This window comes from Chlorocebus sabaeus, chromosome 14, assembly GCF_047675955.1.
Source record: "Chlorocebus sabaeus isolate Y175 chromosome 14, mChlSab1.0.hap1, whole genome shotgun sequence".
In the NCBI taxonomy this organism is placed as follows: Eukaryota; Metazoa; Chordata; class Mammalia; order Primates; family Cercopithecidae; genus Chlorocebus; species Chlorocebus sabaeus.
Genome location: NC_132917.1, coordinates 38676924 through 38698099, shown reverse-complemented (window position 1 = coordinate 38698099; position 21176 = coordinate 38676924). Strand labels below are relative to the sequence as shown.

The window sequence follows — 21176 nt, the reverse complement described above, 5'->3', positions numbered from 1 at the left end:
GTGAGCCATTGAAGTTTTGGTGCTGTTGCCACCTTCTTTTCAGACTGCAGAAAGTCTTTTTAAGAGGATGTGGCTAAATCACTGCTTTTTTCCTAGTCCATCTGGTCATGAGTGTGTGTGACACTTAAGATCACTAGCGGATGTTGAATACCGAGTACTCAATAAACACAGACTGGACTGTTTCCATCCTCAGCTTAACCCACACAAGGGAAAATGTTTCTTTGCCTTCCTGTCTCCCCAGTTTCTACAGAAATCCTTGTTCCCTTTACTGATTTCCATAACCACAGAACAAGTTTGGAGATCAATGTGTTTTTAAGCTTTGAACCTTCTGCATCATGGTTTAGGCACAAATTCTCCATAACTCAGATTTGCAACATATAAAATACAGTTCTGTTAATTAATCCTTTGACTTAAGGGATGTTAGATATTGCCTTGGGGTTTTTGGAAGACACGAAGCAAGACAGAACTGGCCCCTAACAGTGTAATTAGTCTAAGAACACTGGATGAGTTAATAAGTTAAATGCCTAGGAAGCATAAAATTCACATCCATGTTAAATATGAACATGCTCAATATTATACTCGGGGAATGACTTCAAGGTGGAAGTTTTCATTCTTACAAACGTTTATTTTCCTCCAAATTTATTGTGTTTTTCTGTAATGATGTGAAAAGTCTTCATTTCCCTTTTCCCCAGTGTTGAGGTTCAAAAAGCCAGATCTTAACCAGAAACTAATCTTCATCTCTTCAATGTCTTGTATGTTGATTTGGTTTCATATGTAAGTATTTATATTAGTTTTCCTCAGGGATTTATACATCGATATATATATATATATATATTCCTACACAGATATATACAAGCTTTTTATCCTCATCTTACCACTTGACAATACAACTTTAAGTATGTTTTACACAGCTGTTCCTTGGTCAAGGTCATTTGCAAGAGCAAGTCGGTTTCTGAAGAAATCTTGTTTGGTGGGTGAAGGATCCATTGAGGGATTCTCATTAGTTTTTTCCCTGTATTCTGATCCACTGGACCTAAAATCTCAGCACACAGATAAAGTACAGGTTGATTTGGTTTTAATTGTTTTCAAATATTTTATCTATCCCAATTGTTTTGCATTTGTAAAACAGTTGCTTCCTAGAACTGGAATACTTTTTACTCCCCTGAATTTCATGACTCAGGACATGTGTATCTAAGATTTGTACTGAACATAAAGAGAATGTCTTTCTAACGCTTTATGGGGACAATTGTGACAACTGTATATGTCAGTGTAAGATATTGTGTAATTACATCATAATAGGGGAACACAAAAGCTCAGAAAATTCAAGAAATCCTGTTTTTGATTCAATGAAGTAACAACTCCACAAATTACCAAGGACCTTAAATTAAAATGGATGGAAATCATGGTTCTCAACCAAGGTTATCAAGGACCTTCACTGAATTTGGCATTACATTACAAACTCTTGCTTTTGTTTGTTTTCATTTTTAAGTGAAAGATTTATTGAAGCCAACCACACATATATGCTACATTTGGTAGAATGCAGAAATTCATACAGTAATCAGATTGCAGAGATACTATAATCTCAACCACCACAAAAGAGACCAAAGCCAATCAATAGTCAACAACTCAAATCAGTCCATTTGAGTCCCCAGTCGAGGGTGCATTCTTCCTTTATCTTGGTTAAGCCACTTGGGTAATCCATTCCAGCTCTGCACCTTCTCCAGTTTTCTCATGTCAGAAGTCCCTGGAGGGAGGAGGCTTTCTGGAAATAACCTCTGAGAAGCTAGACTGGGGTCCTTTGCCTAGCTTAAACTCTGACCTAGAATGGGTAAAACTAGTCCAGACACTAAGAACCAATATCAAAAAACCTCATGCAGGGTGTATGAAAGTGATGTTAGACATGAAGTTGCTTGTCCAAAGCTCCTATACAACTGACCAAGTTCTCCATATGCTGAGGCTGTCAGGTATGCTTCTACTATCCACCAAAGAAGGATCCATGGCCTGCGAGTCCTTGCACTATCATTGGTTTGCTACTGTTGAGTCCTCACTCTTGTTATAAGTTAATCATGACTATCATTTACTGAATTAATGGGCAGAATTCAAACATCTCTTTACATTATTCAAGGAAAGAAGTTGGATCCACAAAGACTAAAAACCCTAACATCTGAAAACCTGATGACTGACTAGATATTTTCACTTTGCCCCCTGATATTCAATATCACAGATGAAGCCATAGCTGCCCACCATGCTTTCTACTTCTGGTTGGTAAGGAACACCTTCCCACTATATCCCAGTGCAGAGAGGAAAAACTATTCTGTCTCTCAACTCCAGTACATCTGGGTACTCATCAAGCAAGATATCTGGGTGGGATGAGGTTCTCTTCCTTTTCAGGAACGCCCCTGAGTTCTCCCTTGAAAAAGCCTCCACATGGCCCACCCTAAAACTCCAGGCCTTCTCTCATCTTTCACAGATCCCCCTACCTCCAGTTCAAATCATCCCTGATTAGTGCAGTTGTGCCCCAAATTTAGGAAGATATATTTTTGACCATCTCATTCTTTCTCTATGTCTTCCATTATTCAGAAGGCTAGGAATGCCTATGTTTCGGGGGCAGGAAGTTGGGGGCAGGATTTGAATTGGGCTGCTATTTCTTCTTGTTCCCCCACAGGACAGTTACTCATCAGAAAGTCATTAGTCAAAACTTGAAATCTTTGCCTCGTATTTCCCCTCTTAGCTACATCTGGTCTATCCAAAACCCAACATGTCACACTTTGATGGTTCCAACATGCAACTGTTTAGTGTTTACCTGAAAATAGGAAAGCTTTGATGTCACCACCAGCCCCAAGGACCACAGAAATCTTCACCAGTTGCGTTCCCATTTCTGAAACAAATGCCAAAATCGCCCTGTCTAGTTTTCAAAGTCCACAAACTCAGCTTAAATTTTTTTAACTGCTCTTCTCACAAATTGTACCTTCCCTATGTCTCCAGTATCTGAATTTCTCTGCATTTCTTGATATTAATTAAACTAACAGCTAAATTGCTCATCCTTTTCGAAATCCAGCATTCTACTATAGCCATGACTAAAAGCTCATTTTCATCCTTGTAAAAATCATTTTAACTGACCTCTTTATAATGCTTACATGTATATGGCCACCTGAACTCTTCCAAAGGTGTGGCCATTAGGCTCTTAAGTAGTGCATACCTAAATTACTAGGAAATAACCTGCAGGATCAAGGAGAAAAGGCCAGCAGATTTGCTTTTATTCCCTTTCTCTATAACAGAAATGGCTTTTGAGCTCCCGGAGCCCTGTGGCTGATTGCAGGGCATATCTGAGCAGACATTATAGGGACAGGCACACTCGCTGGGGAAGGGTACAACGGCTGCCAGGACACACTGACACATAACCATCCAAGTATTTGATGGAAAGAGGAAAAGACAACAGACCTGTTGCTAACTTTTCCTTTCATTCAAGTGACAAAGAAAATAGCACATTGAGTAGGTCATAGTAAGTCTAGATTTGCTATAAATAAACCTTGAAAGCTTGTTTGGAGCTAGGGATGGGGGTAGTTGAATCCAGTGCTGCAAAAACTTCTGACTTAAGAAGGCTTGGTTCTCTGATTGGAAAAACTATCCTCCTTGAAAGCTTTAGGAGACATGCATCTGTCTCAAGAAATAAAGGGGTAAGGAAACACCCATCCTGTCAGCCAGTCAGTCAGCCCTGGTAATCAAAGCAACAGCCCTGTGTGACTCCACCTTTACTTCCACTCAGACAACACTTCAGATTTTAAATACAAAGGACAGCACCAGTATCGTGGAGGCAATCTGATTGATGGAGGAGGGACTGATATATGAGAAAGGACAAGAGGACTAAAGGAATCCACTGGCCCTTTACCTAAGGAGAATCCCAAACAGCTGCAAGAGGACTGACAGCAATTAACCAACATGAGTTTGGAGAGCCCAAAGCAAATGAGCATTCATTTAATAAATATTTGTTGAGTGCCTACTATGTGCTACATACTATACCTTGTATTAATAGTTAGGTTACCCTTAAATTGATCTGCAAGCTCCTAATGGGCAGGAACTATTTCTCTTACATCTTTTGTGCTAGACCGAACCTAGTATATTGAAGACCCTTAACTGAATGGTTGATTTCGAATGGCTTATTGAGAAACATTTGTAATTAAGGTTAAGTAATCTAAAATGTTTACCCCTTCAACTATCCCCTTTAATGTTAAAGTTATGTAGGAAATGAAATGGAAAAGGAGAGAGAACTCAAGAGTGGGAGAGGGACTTGAAATGAGCTTTAAGGAGACAGAGAATAGGTGAGATAAAGTTATCAATGGATTCTTTAGCAGCCCTGCTTTCTATTACATGGTCTGTTCAACAGCTGAGGCTGGGCATGTACAAAAACTGCTGGGAAGACACCAAAAGAAGAGGATTCACTGAGATAAAATGATTACATACCGGGCCCTGTAGAAGTACTCTCTCTGTGTGTGATTGAGAAAATAGTGATGGGATTGATGGAGGGTGATGACAAGAAGGGAGACACTCTGATGCATGTAAATTTTAAAGTGCTAAAGAGGAAGAGAATGAGCGAGGAAGTAGAATTAATCATTTGGAAGCCATATTCCTTATCTTCCACTATCCCGAAATTTGGGGATAAAAAGAGACAGAGTACCATCTACATTCCCTACTCCTAAGCTATCTCACGTGATCCTCTTCCCCACTGTCACATCTGCCATCAAGAATACACGTTAACGTAAGTGTTGCAAGATGTATATATTGAGATGAAGTATCATTTGCCTCAGACTTCACAATAATCTAGGCTTAAGTCTTTGACAGCCTCTGTATAGATCCTTCTAGAATAGGACAGTTTGCCTTCCATCCTGTTCAAAGGCAGGGGAATAAGTATCAGTCTAGCTAACATCAGCCTACCACAGTAAAGTCTGTTCCCTCTAAGAATCCTCATTTAAAATGTTTAAAATCACTTAACATTTCCAAACTTTAAGGTATGTAGCCTTTATTCTGATCAATTCTGGGTACCTTTCAGGGACATGTGACCTTGTATCTGCCCAGGACAAATGTGCCTGAGATGGAAACAATCAGAAGGTCATTCTTTTCCCCAAATATTGTGGGTATTTTTCAGGATTTTTTTAATGATGTCAACTTGACTCTCCCTTTTGAATCCTTGTGGGTATGAGCCTTCGGCCCTCCCAGCCTCAGAGGGAAGAGAACCCTTTCTCAGGTTTTCTGTTGCATCTGGCTCCATGCCTAGCTTCATCCCGAAGCAGCATTCTGGGTGTGTGGGGCCACCAGCCAAACAAGCCCCTATGGAACAAAAAGTGTGTCAGTGTAGACAGGAATGAGCCTCCAGAGGGCTGTGGGGGAGGAAGGCAGCGAGCCCCAGACATGACACAAGTGGCTTTGCTGGCACTGGCCCATTTGGATCTGTGAGACCAGGCTCTACAATGGTTCCAGTACTCAGGATTGGCCACTTCTTAAAGTCCCAGGGCTTGCTGCCAGCCTGACCTCCTGACATGCAGGAGGAAAATGGGCTGAATGTCTCTTCTGGTTCCTTCCTATAACTGTCCACAGGCCTGACTTCAGAGTGCAAGTTCCTGTGTAATGGCTGGGACTATGTCGCTCATGATTCCTAAACAAGTGTCTTGCATAGTGCATGCATATAAGATTGAATGCTTAATTGATGAGAAGAATGGTGTGTTCTCATCTGAGTTAAAAGCCACTGCCCTTCCTGTGCTACACTGGGGCCTCCCTGACCTTCCTCTCTACCTTATAATGGAGCAAATTTTCCATGGTCCTCATATGAAAACACTCAGAAAACAGTACTTAAGCTGCCTCTTCAACCCATGCAAAGTCTCTGAAGTGCCCACTGCAGCACCCTAAGCACCTGATGGTACTGACTGCCCTAGGCCAGATCTAAAAAGCCAGGAAAGCCTGCCAGACTGACAGTCATCTGTGTGGCTCCACCTTTACTTCCGCTCAGACAACACTTCGGATTTTAAATACAAAGGACAGCACCAGTATTGGTGGCAGCAACATGATTGATGCAGGAGGGACTGATCTATGAGAAAGGACAAGAGGACTAAGGGAATCTACTGGCTCTTTATCTAAGGAGAATCCCGAACAGCCACAAGAAGACTGACAGCAATTAATCAACATGAACTTGGAGAGCCCATAGCAAGTCCTCTACATTATACCAAGGTCGGTGGGGAGCTACAGAAAGCTAAAGCCTGGTCTTCTACATGCTAGGGCTTTAAAATTATAGGTCCGAAGGCTTCATTAATTTCTTGTTTCAGGTGATAAAAAGATGTGATTACTCAGATCAAGCTACAACAAAGTCAAACTACAGATAAAGCAAATATCCACACTAGAAAGGACTCTGGTGATTTCTTCAACAATCTCCCACTAGATGCAGGGACCACTTTCATAGCATCCCTGACCAGAAGCATCTCATGAATCCATTCCCTCAGGCCGTAGCCAGCTCCAGTTCCATGTAGCTGCATTTTTAAGAAATTCTTCCCCTTAGCCACTGCTCCCAGTTCTGCCCTCTGAGTCCAGAGAGGACAAATCCACTCCCTCTGCCTCATGTCACTGGTAAAACATTTTCTTACATCTCTCTGATAAATAGGAATTTGGTGAATCTATTGCTCATTGCTTTCCAACGGACAGCACCCAGTCATTATAAATGACAGTGGGCAAAAAATGGCTGTTTTGGGAATACTGTGGTTAAAAAAAAAAAAAGCTAGGCTCAAGCTGTGCCCTTAGGATTGTGCAGTCCTTAGAAGGATTCAGGAGTCTGGCCGGCCATGGTGGCTCACGCCTATAATCCCAACACTTTGGGAGGCCAAGGCAGGTGGATCACTTGAGGTCAGGAGTTCAAGACCATCCTGGCCAACATGGTGAAACTCCATGGGGGTGGTGGCAGGCACCTGTAATCCCAGCTACTCGGGAGGCAGGGGCAGGAGAATAGCCTGAACCCGGGAGGTGGAGGCTGCAGTGAGCCGAGATTGCGCCATTGCACTCCAGCCTAGGCAGCAGAGCCAGACTCCGTCTCAAGAAAGATTCAGGAGTCTAAATCCCAAGGGTGGGATGGAGAAGTGTCTGTTTCCAGGTTCTCCCACCCCTGTAAATTTGACAGATGTTGGCACTGGGTCAAGAAAGATGTAAGTCTATGATCCTAGAAAGAGGAATACAATTCTCAATTCTTCAAACCCTGAATAAGGTGGGCTGAGGATCCTGCAACAGCATGCAAGCATGCACTGGCTTCCTTAGCAAAACTGAGAGAGAATTCAGGGCTATGGCTAAGTGCAGAGCTGTTGCTCTTCCTTCCTATTCCCCCTTCTCCAGTAACAACAGGCAGGGACCAACAGTCAGAGGCCCACTAATCTCAGTACCACCCTCCCCACAGGAGGATAATTACAATGAGACAAACCAGCAAAAACAAAGTCCTCACTCCAGGGCTGCCCCCAATTCCTCCATCAGGACCATAGTCTAAATCAGCCAGTGACCTCGACCTTCAAGGAAAAGGTGATTTCCCTGTGCTTCCTCACTTATCGGCAACTCTCCAAAGGCAGCAATAATGCCTCTGTTTAACTTTTCCATCTACTAAAATATGAAGACTTGTTATTTAAAACTGACTGCAAGAACATCCTCCACCAAGAGTAACTAAGCAGCAGGAGAAATCTAAGGGAGAGAGAGGTAGGCTGAGCCAGTGGAGATTGAAACAGCAGTCTCTCAGGCAGGCAGTGGCTGGACTGGTAAATCCCTCTACAGTCAAATGCTAATGCTCACCTCTCTCTTCCTTATATTTTATGCTGGGGCGTGGCCACTGCCTCCTAGACTGTAAGACAGTGCTGACCAAAATGCCTGGTGGGTGATGTTTAAACAACAACGACCTAGAATCTCAGAAGGCCCACAGGAGGAAAATGCCTTGTTTTTGCCTCCTATGGAATACAGAAACTCCATTAAAGTGATTTCTAACTAGGGCCAAGCCAAATCCACTCATTCAGGGAAAGCACTAACAGAAGTCCCAATAAACATGAATTAGCACCCAGGATGACAACGGGCCCCCAAATGCAGACGTACTGAGATCCCTCAGACAACTTTCCACAGATGGGAAGATGTGATGGAGCACCCAGGACCCCCAACCCCAATAGCGGATCCCACTCCTCCCAGTCTAAAGGGGCTTTGATTGTCACCAGCTCATTTCTCAAGGGAACCACCTCTGCCCACTCCTCTCGGGACACATGACTTTGGGAACAAGGAAGAAGGGACAGAAGACAGAAGAGGCAGGGCAGACAGCTGAGTTTGCTTCTACTCTGGGAGATTACAATGAGAAACATCTTCACCCCGCCAGAATTGTGGCTACTGGGTGCAGGCACTGTACTTGAAGTAGTTGTGTGAGACCAGGGTACTTGATACTTATTATTGTTAAAACCTCAAGATTTAGCCCAAAGGGAAATGAGTTACAATGCTGTCTTGTCTAAGGGCTACTCACTTCTTTTTAAAGAGCTTGCGGAAGGAGCTGCGAAAGCCCCCTTTCTGGTCTTGCCTGGGATTTTGATCGCTGAAAGACGTTTGTTCACTTTCTCTTTCTTCTTTGGGACAGAATCTGGTAGTATCTTCTAAATGCATCTCCTGGAAACAAAAAAGAGGGATTTTTTTTCTTTACTCCTTTCCAACGTTATTATGGATCCTGACTATGGGACAGTTTTGTGGTGTTGTGACTTTCCTCTCCCATGCCAAAAGATTACCAGTGGGCACCCAATCCCAACTAAAGCAAACCTAGGCTAATGAAGAAACCATTAGGTGAAAAGAGGATAATTTCCTGCTGAGTGTAGTATTTTCTATGTATCAAGGCAAACAGTCTAGTGTAATATATAACAATAATTAAAGATAAGGAAATAAAATTAGCTAATGTTTTAAAAGAAGACTGCAAGAACATCCTCCATGAGTGAATAAATTCTTATTTTGACACCAACCCTGTCATGCTAGAAAACCCTCATATCTCCAGGTGTTTCTCTTTCTACAAAATAAGGATGCTCCTTACTTGTAATGCTAGTTTTAAACTCATATTCCTAACTCTCCATTTTAAGCATAAACGAGGGAAGGAATTTTTGAGAAGTCAGACCTGTTTAGAAGAAAATGTCAACTAATACTTTCAACCTGAAAATGTGCCTGTAATACAGTTTTTACAATTCTTAACCTATGCTATTTGGAGTATAAAGTAAAATAAGTTAAAAATAAGGCTGCATCTTTTGTGACCTCTCTAGTTTTTTAAGTGTGAGATGTGCTAAATAGAAGTGCATGTATATTTATATGCATACAAGCCAGATATGCACTTATATATGTTTATATTCCATATGAACAAAGTATTCACCTTGAGGTGACTATAATTTAAAAGCAACTTTAAAAACAGCTGCTGAATTTTGAATAACCTTTAGAGAACCCCAAGTAGTCAAAGCAAAAACCACACCAATGATGCCCTAGAAGTCTCATGAATTAGATGGGTGACTGCTTGCTGACAGAGAAGCAAAGTGTGAGGATGGATTTTTTTTTTTTTCCCCCCAGGAAACATATGGGTCTGACTTTGAGAACTGGGGGTTGCAGATATAGAAATTCTCTTGAGATTCTACTAAGATTCATAACTAGACCATGGAGGTAGACATGCAGTGTTTCTTAAAGTGTGGTCCTGCCACTACAGGATCAGGTTGGGCCTTTATTTAAAAGGTAGCTTCTTGAGCCCCATCCCAGACTTTCTGAAACAGAATCTCTGCAGTGAGGCCTAGGTAATCCTTACGCACACTTAGATTTGAAAACGAATAATTTAAGGGAGGGGTCCCCGACTCCCAGTACTGGTCTGTGACCTGTGAGGAACTGGGCCGCACAGCAGAAGGTGAGCAGTGGGGTGGGTGAGCAAGCAAAGCTTCATCTCTATTTATAGCCGTTCCCCATTGCCTGCATTACTTCATGAGCTCCACCTTCTGTCAGATCAGCAGTGGCGTTAGATTTTCACAGGTGCACAAACCCTACTGTGAAATGCACATAAAAGGGACTTGGGTGCCCACTCCTTGTGGGAATCTAATGCCTGATGATCTGAGGTGGAGCTGAGACAGTGATGCTAATGCTGGGGAGTGGCTGAAAATACAGATTAACATTAGCAGGGAGGTTTGTCTGCACAGAGACCATAATTAATCAATTGCTTGCTGACTCATATCAAAACCCTATCAGTAAGTGGCGAGTGACAATTAAGCTGCATCTGGTGGCAGGCTTTATAGTGGCAAGTGAGTTGATGAACTTCAATGGTACAGCTGCATCTGGTGGCCTTAAAAGTAGGTTTGAGACAATTTCAAATCTCCATACGTTCTGGATTAAAGTCAAGGCAGAATATCATGAGATTGCCACAAAGCACTGAAAAGCCTGCTTCCATTTTCAGCATCTGATCTTTGTGAAGCAGGGTTTTCTGCAGTGACAGCAACCAAAATGAGACTACAGAGTAAACTGGACATAAGTGACACACTTTGGGTGTCACTCTCACCCATCACCCCCAGATAGGACCATCTAGTTGCCGGAAAACAAGCTCAGGGCTCCCACTGATCCTAGATTATGGTGAGTTGTATAATTATTTCATTATATATTACAATGTAATAATAATAGAAATAAAGTACCCAATAAATGTAATGCACTTGAATCATCCCGAAACCACCTCCCCCTCCGCAGCCTGTGGAAAAACTGCCTTTCCCAAAACTGGTCCCTGGTACCAAAAAGGTCGGGGACCACTGACTTAAGGCATGCTTCTGCCCACCTACACTTAATGTTTATATCAATCACCTGGGAATGATCCTAAATTCTGATTCAGTAGGTCTGGGGTGCAAATTCTGCATTTATAACAAGTTCCCAGGCAATGCATTTGCTACTGCCCCCAAGGACCATATTTTGAGAAATCCGCTTTTAGAGACTATTTAGCGACTAAATCTAGTAATGGTTTAAGGAAAATCTTTCTATGGAACCATGATCTCAATAGCATTTCATACGCTATAAAGCCTACTCAAAAACTGTAACTTCTTTGGCCTGATCTTCCCAACAACCCTGTGAGACAGGTTGTCTTATTTTGAGATAACTGGAGGCACAGAGAAGCCAAGTGACTTGTCCAAAAGCACACAGCTACTGGGCAGCAGAGCCAGGACTAGAACCTAGATCTCCTGACAGTCATGTGTTCTCACTAGAGCATACCATCTTCTTTCTTGACTCTAAAAGAGACAGAACACTAAAGACTAGGCCTCAGCTGGCTCTGCTGGGCTGGGTGAAAGATATACAAAGGGATGAAACACTAGGGGTTTTGCACATCTCAAAAGCAAAGAGTTGATACCTTTAAGGATAGAGTTTTTGAGGGATTTATCTTTTGCAACTAAAACCCCATCCCACCACCACCTCCAACACACACAAACATGCACATATATACTTAGACATGCAGACATGCCATACATGCTCATGCACATATGTATGCCCACACAGTCTCTGCCCACACGGTCTCTGCCCACCTGCGCTCTGCATGCAACCTCTCTCTAGGACTCCTAACAACCAGGCCATTTTAAGTTTTTAGATAGAAAAATTGTGTCCAGAAACAGAAATTAGTAACGGGAACTTTGCATGCTTGAAAATGTTAATGCTATTGCTAGAGAAAATGCCTCTTTTAACTGACTTCCATCTGACATTTCCTTGGTATCTCATTTTGAACTGACTTGACGCATGCCTGACACTGTTAGGAGATGAAACTTGCTGTCCAGTATGTGCAATTAACAGTTCCTGATACACTGTTTATTGTTATTTGGTATGTCTGGTAAACAGCCACAAATATATTACTCATTGTTTGCTTCTCAGATATATTATTTCTGATTAATGGTTTTTGCCTTGCAATTGTTGAACCCCAAATTTTTCACAAATCAACTACAAAAGGACATTGCTATCACATATGAAATAAAAGTTCTTTACAGTACAGACTATACTAGTTAGAAGGTTTTGTATGTAAACCTCTGCTCATCCTAAGTCACACTGAATTGGCACTATAATTTCCATTTACTTCCCCTTTCAATAAACTTCGAAACTCTGACACATGCCTAAGATTGATTTCTCCAAAAAGTTCTGCCTAATCACATTTTACGAAGCTTGGAGTTGAAAATCAGAGCTACAGGAAAATCTGAGAACCCCAGGGAACCTCAGCAGCTTTGGCTGAGCACACTACCACGTTTTTGTCCTCTGCAGGGACCAGACACAGACTTTGCTGGAGTGCAGGTGGGCAGCAAGCTCCAAGGCTCTTCATGATCCCGCCCCTTCCTGTTCCTCTGGCCTAATTTCCACCACTCTGACCTGGCACAGTATGCCAGAGAAAAGGCATCACCCAGTTTTTCTCATGCTTCCCTACCTCACTCTTCCCCTAGCCAACTTCTAGGCAGCTTTTACAATCTAATTCAGACATTCAACTTATCTAGGAGGCCTTCTCTGACCACCATGACCCCAAAGGTTTTAAATATCCCTCCCATGTGCTCCCATAGTTTATTACATAATCCTGTGTTCCTGTGTCTCCTTCCTGTACTAAGCCAGGCGTCCCGGAGGATAGAGACTGGTTTATTTCTGAATGTTCAGCAATTAGCACAGAGCCTGGTACAAGACAAGCACTCCGTGTTTGCTGAAAAATGAATGAATGAAAAAAGTCAGTGATCATCACTGTTTCCATTCAAAAATGAGAATAGTTGGACCGGAAGGGTGGTCGCACAGGTCAGAGCTATCATGTTACTTATGCTCTGCTTAATCAGATCAGAGCAATTATTTGCTCAGAAACTATTAGCACTTCCTGGATAAGTATTTAAAGACCTCTTTAAATGCCCTCCAGGCTTGCAGACACCACAATTAGACATCAAAATATCAAACACCGGTAGACCTGCAGACACAGATGTTGGCCATCAAAATACCTCAACATTCACTGAGGCCAAAGAACGTGTTTCTATTTTGGGATGTCCCTGTCCCAAAGAAGTTTTCAAATTAATAGGACACTTTTTTCCCAGTCAAAAGCAAAGCAAGCAGAAATAAAGCTGGCTTTGCAGCAAACTGCGCAGCAAGTCTACCTTGAGCTAGGGCAACTTGCCTCCTCCCTAGCTACAAGCAAGAATGCTGCCCGGAGGAAGTGGGGTACGCTGGCTGGCGCACCGTGTTCCATATTCTCAACATAGAAACGACACCTCACAGGGAGAAGAAACACACTGGCCGGGACCTGCGTGGCGTGCAGTGCTCCGAAAAAAGCGCAACTCTTAACATAAGCAGGAAGAGATTCCCCATAACTCCCTAAATGTGTGTGTGATAAATCAGGTCTAAAGAGTCACGGGCTTCTCTGCTACCTGTGCCGTCCCTCGTGTACCATATGAGGAATGCTCTTTGGGTCCTGGTACTGGAGAACAGACGCTGCCACTTGCCTTCCAGGGCCCAGCAGTCTACAGCTTGTAGGGCGCGGGGGCTGCCCCTGCTCTCCCTCGGCCTCCGCCTCCACCCGCCGACGACTCGCGCAGCCGCCCCCCGAGCGCGCTCCCGAGCCCCTAGCCTCGCCCGGCCCCGCTCCCCTCCACGCTAGGAGAACTCGGGATGCTTCCTGCAGATCTAGACTTGGGGTCGTCGACGCTGTGGGTTTCGATTCGGTTTTACTTTACCCTCCTTACTTCCAAATAGGTCTGTTTTTCGCTTTGGGACCTCTGTTGGGGGAAGAAGGTCCGGGGCGCGCCGCGAGCGGCTACAGCGGCAGCTGCCGGGCCGTGCGGCTGCGCGGCGCGCTCCGCCTTGATGGGCGCGCGGCCGCCGCTGCTGCTGCGCGTGCTGTAGAGGCGCGGGGCCACGCCGTCGGCGGGCGGTGCACGCGGAAACTCCTTGAGAGAGCGGCTCAGCGGCTTGGCCTTGCCATGCGCCTGCGCCTGCGCCGCCGCCTCCAGCTTGTAGGCGCCGCTGCTGCCCGCCGGCGACGTGGCGCTCTTGGGCAGTGGCTGCAGCGGGTGCTCCGGCCGCTCGGCCTCCATGGCAAAGCTGACTGGCCGCAGGAAGCAGATGTCCAGGCTGGACTCGGAGGAGGCGGGTGAGCAGTTCTCGAAGAGGGCTGGAGCCTGGAACGGCTCCTCGTCGTAGGGCGCGGGCAGCGCGAAGATCTCGCCGCCGTACTCGAACTCTTCGTAGGCCGCGGGCACGAAGCCGCGGGCATCGGGCAGGAGCTCGGCCGGGGCGCGCAGGGAGCGCTCCACGTTGCCCAGCGGCTCGGCCGGAGAGGGCTCGAAGTCCATCTCCGGGATGGCCTGCAGGGGCCCGGCCAGCGCCTTCACGTCCTGCTCGGCCGCGCAGAACTGCGTGGGTGCCAGAAGGCTCTCGGGACGCTCGTGCTTCCTGCCCTCCAGCTCCCAGTCACTGGGCTTCCCGGGCTGCATGCTCTCCATCAGGCTTTGCTGCTGTTGACTTTTCTTCACTGGGGGCATCAGATGGCTTTAGAGGGGAAACAGTACAAAAGAGGTGTGCTTTCGGCGGGTTAGTGCAGGCCTCTCGCCTGCCCGCGGCCCTCCTGGCCGCCCTCCCGGGCGCCTGCGCATGCCACGTCCCAAGCTCCACAAACTTCCACTAAGGCTCTCCCACGAACCCCCGTCCCCAGGCGGAGAGTGGACAAGGCAGTCCGTCGAGCGGAGACCCGAAAGTATTGTCTGAGCTTCTGGGAAATGGCCTGCGGGCCAGGGACGGGCATCACCCCGCGTGGAAGCCCTGACCCTCATCCCCACCCGCGGTGCTCCGAGGCACACTTTCAACTCTCTTCTCTCCCTTGCTTGCCCTAGCAGAGTCATACAAAATAATGGAAACTCAACTTTTGTTCGACTTGTGGATCTTCACACTCAGAAACAAATTACAGTCCTAAAGTAAACGTGGCATGATCTTGATAACTTCTGAATGAGGGCATATGGAGTTCACTGTACTCTTCTATGTAAATTTGAAATTTTCATAATAAAATTTTAAAAATATTCGTTGTCACTGTAAAGCATGCTATATAATTCATCTCAAACTTCCACCCACAAAGAATTACCAATATGTAAAAAAAAGCTGTCACTCGATATGTCCAATTTCATGGAGGGTTTTTGGTTTTGGAGTCATGGGTAATGGATAATTTACACAGTTTACAAACTAGGATAGGGTACCAGCAGATGGGATGTCCAGTTGTGCTGGACTTACATTGACAGATGTAAATGGACACTGACCAGAAGTGGTTATTCTGCTAGTTTATGTATTCATATTTTAATTCTACCACAAAAATGCACAAAGACTTCGGGAGGCCGAGACAGACGGATCACCTGAGGTCAGGAGTTCGAGACCAGCCTGGCCAACATGGTAAAACCCCGTCTCTACTAAAACTACAAAAATTAGCTGGGCATGGTGGCACATGCCTGTAATCCCAGCTAGTCGGTAGGCTGAGGCAGGAGAATCCCTTGAACCTGGAAGGTGGAGGTTGCAGTGAGCTGAGATCATGCCATTGTACTTCAGTACCAAAAAAAAAAAAAAAAAAAAACGCAAATATAAATGCTAAAACCAATATTTTACTCTAGTGGTCTTAAAATGAAAATTAGGTCTCACGTTAACATGTGCAAGAGTGAGACAAAATATTGACCTCATTTGAATTCTCTTTTAACTTGGAAGAAAGATTGGGGGTTTTATTTTCCATACGCAGAGTGCAGTGGCAGCCATATTGTTCAATCTGGGTATAATCTCCAGGGGTTTCATATTTTGACTCTATTTGTTACATTTCAAAGATGAAGTTTCATAACTGCCTCAAGAGTTGAAGTGATCCATGAAATAAATATCTACTTTCTGCCTCTTCCCACTTTCTACACCTGTCCCTCAACATTAGTGCCTTCCTCTGGGACCCAAGCATTGGGTTGTCTGCTTGGCTGGCACATAGAGGCCTGATAGGGAAAGGGGACGGTGGAATCTAGACTGCCCTGCTAACCCACACAGACTGGCTGGGTCCCAAAGGCATTGACCTTAACCTTCCCACAGCAACAGGTGCTTACGTGACAGCAGGGCCAGAACTGGGAGCAGAAGGGTAGGGTTGCAGCATCTCTTCTGAGTGGATCCCGGTGTCACGGACAACCTCAGGACCTGCAGTGGGGGAAGCATCTTGCCCGGCATTGGCACACTGGGAAGCCAGCCCTTTGTACAGCTTCGCCATGGATGACCTAACAGAATGGAAGTAACGGTTCTCAGGTTATACGGTGACAAACTGGCTCTCTGAACACAGATTATGCCAAAAAAGATGGAGAGATGTCTCAGATAAAGTTTGCTGTGAAGGTCTCTATCTCCAGGGGCCTTTGCAAACTAAGTTGCTTTGCTTAATAGGGTGCAAGCTGGCAAGAGTAGGGAAGCTGATTCACTGGCTGAAAAGAACTTGGGGGAAGGGGTTGGGGGTATGGAGAGACATCTTCCATCACAGGAGCCCTGGCTTAGGAGACAGCATCTTTTTCTGGTCTGAAGCTTCCACAGAAATGATTCTGTTTTCTCCACAGGAGTTGGGATGAAATTGAAGGAAATCCAGGTCGTTAGGAAGCTGTGCTGTGGGCTGCTTCTGTTCCCTCCGAAGCTCAGATTCTCCCTAATAAACCCTTCCTGTTTCTCCCTAATATAAAACCTATTCGAAATTCCTCTCCCTTATTTGCTTTATTTTTGTCCATATCACATATCACCATCTTATTTATTTGTTCACTGTCCAACTCTAAAAAGGAAGCTCCACGTGGCAAAGATTTGGTTGGGGCCGTTTTGTTCCTTTCAGTATATTCAGTGCATAGAACAGTGCCTGACACAATAGGTGCTCAATAAATACTTGTTGAATTGATAAAACTATGTTGTGGCCTTTTAACTGCAATTTTGAACCAGGCAAGTTTAGAGTCATTGAACTATTTTTGAGGTGGTTAGCAACATGGGATGAGAGGGGGTCTATGTAAGCAGTAGAGTGAAGTGTTATTCTGCTAAAATAATTTCCACCAGGTAGTCAGTGACTTGCTCCTGTAGCCAGTCTGACTAGCTCTTTCTCTCCCCTTCTCTCTTCCCTTCTACCTCCCACCACTGCATTTCAGCTACTTAACACACAAAGTGGTTACTTGTGAAAGACACCCAGAGTAACTGGTCTTTGACCCTCTAGACCGCACCATGAGAACCTTACTTCTTGAGCTTTTTCCGTTTCTGAATAAGCAAATCTTCATTGCACTGAAACAGCAGGGTGTAGTGTGAGATAAATACTCGGAGGCGCTGGACACACACCAGTAGTAGATAATAGTCAGGGTGCTCCTGCTCTGTGAACTTCAGGACGTTCTGGATGGAGGGGAAAAGGAAGCAGCATTGCACAATTAGCAAGAAAATTTGTTTTGTCTCTTCTGCACCTCACCTTGATCTATTGTGGGAGATTGATAGCCATTTAATCAAAACAACGAACAATACACATGACCCATCTAATTATACGCTGAAAGTATGACCATACGCTGGCTGCTTTCTATCATACCAAGGGAAAATAAGTTACTATCGGACCTGTTTGAGTTGAATGTGAACATAAAATAATTTCATCTGAAGAGTCAGAAGCATCTCCTAATTAGACCTCTGAAGTAACAGCGGCATTCTAACAATTACTGTTTATAAGCAGTGCCTTAACTCAAAAGAGCCGGACCAATGTTGACAACGTCAGGCATCAAGGCAGGCGAGGGAGGGGGATGTTTATGATCAAGCCTGGTGGCCCCTCCTGTTACATTCCCCGCTGTGCTGTAGTGGAATATGCCTGTGACTTGGATTTGGGAAAGCTAAAATGTATCTAGTACTTCCTATCGCCAGGTAGTAAGCCCTTTACGTATACTATTTCATTTAATTTTTACCTCAACCTGCTTAAATAGGTACTATTATAAATTCCATTTAACAAATAAGGAAATTGAAGTACAAAGAAGGTAAATGATCTTCATCAGGTTACACATCTAGTAAATAACGGAGGCAAGGTTTGAACTCAAGTCAGAGAGTAGAACCAGGTCTTGTTTTGCCATATTCTACTATTTGCAAAACCTGGGTTTCAGTCCTAGTTTTTTTTTTACCTACTAGGTGTGTTAACTTGGGTAAATTGTTAACTTTTTTGGCCCTGCATTTTCTCATGTAAAATGTGACAACAATAATACCTAATTCATGGGATTGTTGAAAAGATTAAATAAGATCATTATTGTGAAAAAATGCTTTTAGGATCTAAAGCTATATACAATTGAAAGTCTTTTCAGGGCACGGGTGGTGGCTCACGCCTGTAATCCCAGCACTTTGGGAGACCAGGGTGGGCAGATCACGAGGTCAGGAGATTGAGGCCATCCTGGCTAACACCGTGAAACCCCATCTCCACTAAAAACACAAAATTAGCCGGGTGTGGTGGTGGGCGCCTGTAGTCCCAGCTACTCGGGAGGCTGAGGCAGGAAAGTGGCGTGAACCCTGGAGGCGGAGGTTGCAGTGAGCCAAGATTGCACCACTGCACTCCAGCCTGGGCGACAGAGCGAGACTCCGTCTCGAAGAAAAAAAAAAAATACAAAAGTCAGTCAGGCATAATGGCAAGTGCCTATAGTCTCAGCTACTCAGGAGGCCGAGGTGGGAGCATTGCTTGAGCCTGGGAGGTTGACGCTGCAGTCAGCCAAGATCAAGCCAAGATCACACCACTGCACTCCAGCCTGGGCAACAGAGCCAGACCCTGTCTCAAAAAAAAAAGTCTGTTCAATTTTGATATTTTGATACTGGACTACTGGACTACTTCTACCTGAGATTAGTCCCAAGCATTTCTAAGATGCTTTCATTACTTAAGAAGATCAGTCAGCAATTAAACCAGAACAGGTGGGTGGTGGGAAGAAGAGGATCTGGTGGGGGTTAGTGAGCCTCTCTTTCAACTCTTCTTCCTCCAGGATATCACAAGCCCTGCAGGAAAATAGTGTGAAGACATCAGCTCATCATCTTCATGCCTCTTCTGTGACATAAAGCTTAAACATGGCATGGTAGAACCTTGGACCCATGCCAAAAGAAAGTAGTCAGGCTAGCAGTTAAGTGAGCAGGTTAGATGGATTTTTAGATGTCAGGTGGTGGCATTTAGATAGCTGTAAAACCAAAATGGAAAGAACTGAATGAAGTGCTTAGAATCTAGCAGGAGTGGTTATAGAAAGGTCCTGGATCAGCTGAGGTGAAAGTTGCTGGTAAGTAAAGACAGAACTTCAGAGGTAAGCATCATCAGCTGAACATTTTTAGAAATAAAGATTTTAGGCTGGGCGCAGTGGCTCACACCTGTAATCCCACCACTTTGGGAGGCTGAGGCGGGCGAATCACTTGAGGTCAGGAGTTCAAGACCAGCATGGCCAACATGGTGAAACCCTGTCTCTACTAAAAATACAAAAATTAGCTGGGCATGGTGGCACATGCCTGTAGTCCCAGCTACTCAGGAGGCTGAAGCAGAAGAGTTGCTTGAACCCAGGAGGCAGAGGTTGCAGTGAGCCAAGATCGTACCACTGTACTCCAGCCTGGGTGACACAGCAAGACTCTGTCTCAAAAGAAAAAAAAAAAAAGAGAGAGATTTTAGCTCATACCACAGGGTATCATGGGTTATAGGGTAATCATAGCAATCGAAATAAACACTTCTTAGAAATATTAATGATTCTTGAGGCTTTACAGTATTTCTCAGTTGGGAGCCAAAACCAATAATTATTTAGCATGCAAATCAGTTTGGTGGCTTTCCCACCCATGCCTACCTGCAGATGTATCAGATATTCAGGGATGCGCTGGACTATGTGAAAAAACAACGTGTAGATGTCAGATTTAATCTCTTCATCACCCTGAATGAAAAAAAGGTCAGGTCACTCTTCAGCGTTCCTCCAGCTGTGGCAGCAAAACCTGAGTCGGTCCCACCAGAGTAGGAAGGGTTTCCTCCTGGAGCATTTTCTTCCCGGAGATTGTCACAGAGCATTGACCTCTCATGGGAGAAGCCACATGTTCAGGGACATGCCCTAGGAGACAGCTCTTCTCCCACAGGGAGCATATCATATACTTCTTTTGAATCCACCCAAATTTCCAAACTACCCTCTCCTTCCACTCAGCGCAGTTGCAGACAGAAGCCGGCACTCAATAACCTCTATTTGAGTTGAATTAATTCATTAAGACTCTCCAGCAAGTAATCATGACAATGGTATAGTAATAGGCTCTAAGGGAGACTTGGTGCCTCAGGAGAGTGGAAAAGGGAGTGTCATTAGAAACTAGTCAGCTGGCTGCAGAAAACATGCTGTACTTTCTCCGTGTCCCTTCCTTTTCTCTCTCTTCTCTTTCCCAGGTATTTGCTGAAAGCTAACATGGTAGGCATTATACTGGGTTGGGAGTAGTGGGAGGTTGAAGTAGAAACTTAATAAGACAGAGCCTCTCATCTCTTGTGAAATTTGATTAACTCTTAGTGTTGGGGCTTCTGATACTGTTTGTTCCTATTGATCTGAAATAACTAAGCTGTTATACATGTATATGTGCTTACTGAGCACCTAATGCATCATTGCAGTAGCAATACTTCAAGCAACATGATAGAGCCACCTTATGATCTTATAAACTGACAAAGGATGACTGAAGTTTAATATTCGGATTCACCTCTTCTGAGACTGAAAAAAACCCGCCACATACAGCAGGTGAGCTGCAGCCTGGAGATCTCTGCATAGAACGCCCATTATAGAACTATAGTTTGTCTATAGTTCCAACGGAATGGAACAGAGGGTCAGTAAGGCAGGGAGAGGACCAACACAATGGCACTGATCCTCAAGTGAGTTCCTTTAATGCCAGGTAGTAGTATTAGTGGCTGTGTTCGGGCTATTCCCCAGCCTAGAAAGCAGAGTGCGTGTGCTGTATTGACTGGGTGGATGAGCAACATCATATGATACCACGTGCAGATGAAGGATAGCATATACATGGCGTTAACTCACCTCTTTCAGGACTACAACATGAACCAATGAGATGCACTCAGGCAGGTCCCTTAGGTAGGCAACATAATAATCCAAGAAATTATTCTTTAAAACAAACATAAAAATGCATGGTAAGAACCTGAAAACAGGATCTATAATATTTTT

At 44.4% G+C, this 21176-nt stretch overlaps 1 protein-coding gene across 12 annotated transcripts in view; it reads right to left on the bottom strand.

Moving 5' to 3' along the window:
• Positions 1-604: 604 nt before the first annotated feature.
• The window catches only part of ARHGEF33 (Rho guanine nucleotide exchange factor 33), a 92003-nt gene continuing 71431 nt past the window's right edge, over positions 605-21176 (bottom strand). For 2 of the 12 annotated variants that reach the window (XM_038006820.2, XM_038006828.2), the window contains 7 exons: positions 21033-21116; positions 19827-19910; positions 17243-17391; positions 16098-16262; positions 13716-14529; positions 8516-8655; positions 605-1033 (listed from right to left, as the gene is read on the bottom strand). In XM_038006820.2, coding sequence (XP_037862748.1) covers positions 904-1033; positions 8516-8655; positions 13716-14529; positions 16098-16262; positions 17243-17391; positions 19827-19910; positions 21033-21116 — 1566 coding nt within the window. In that variant the 3' untranslated portion in view covers positions 605-903. The other 10 variants (XM_073022932.1, XM_038006829.2, XM_038006830.2 and 7 more) reach the window with 9 other exon arrangements.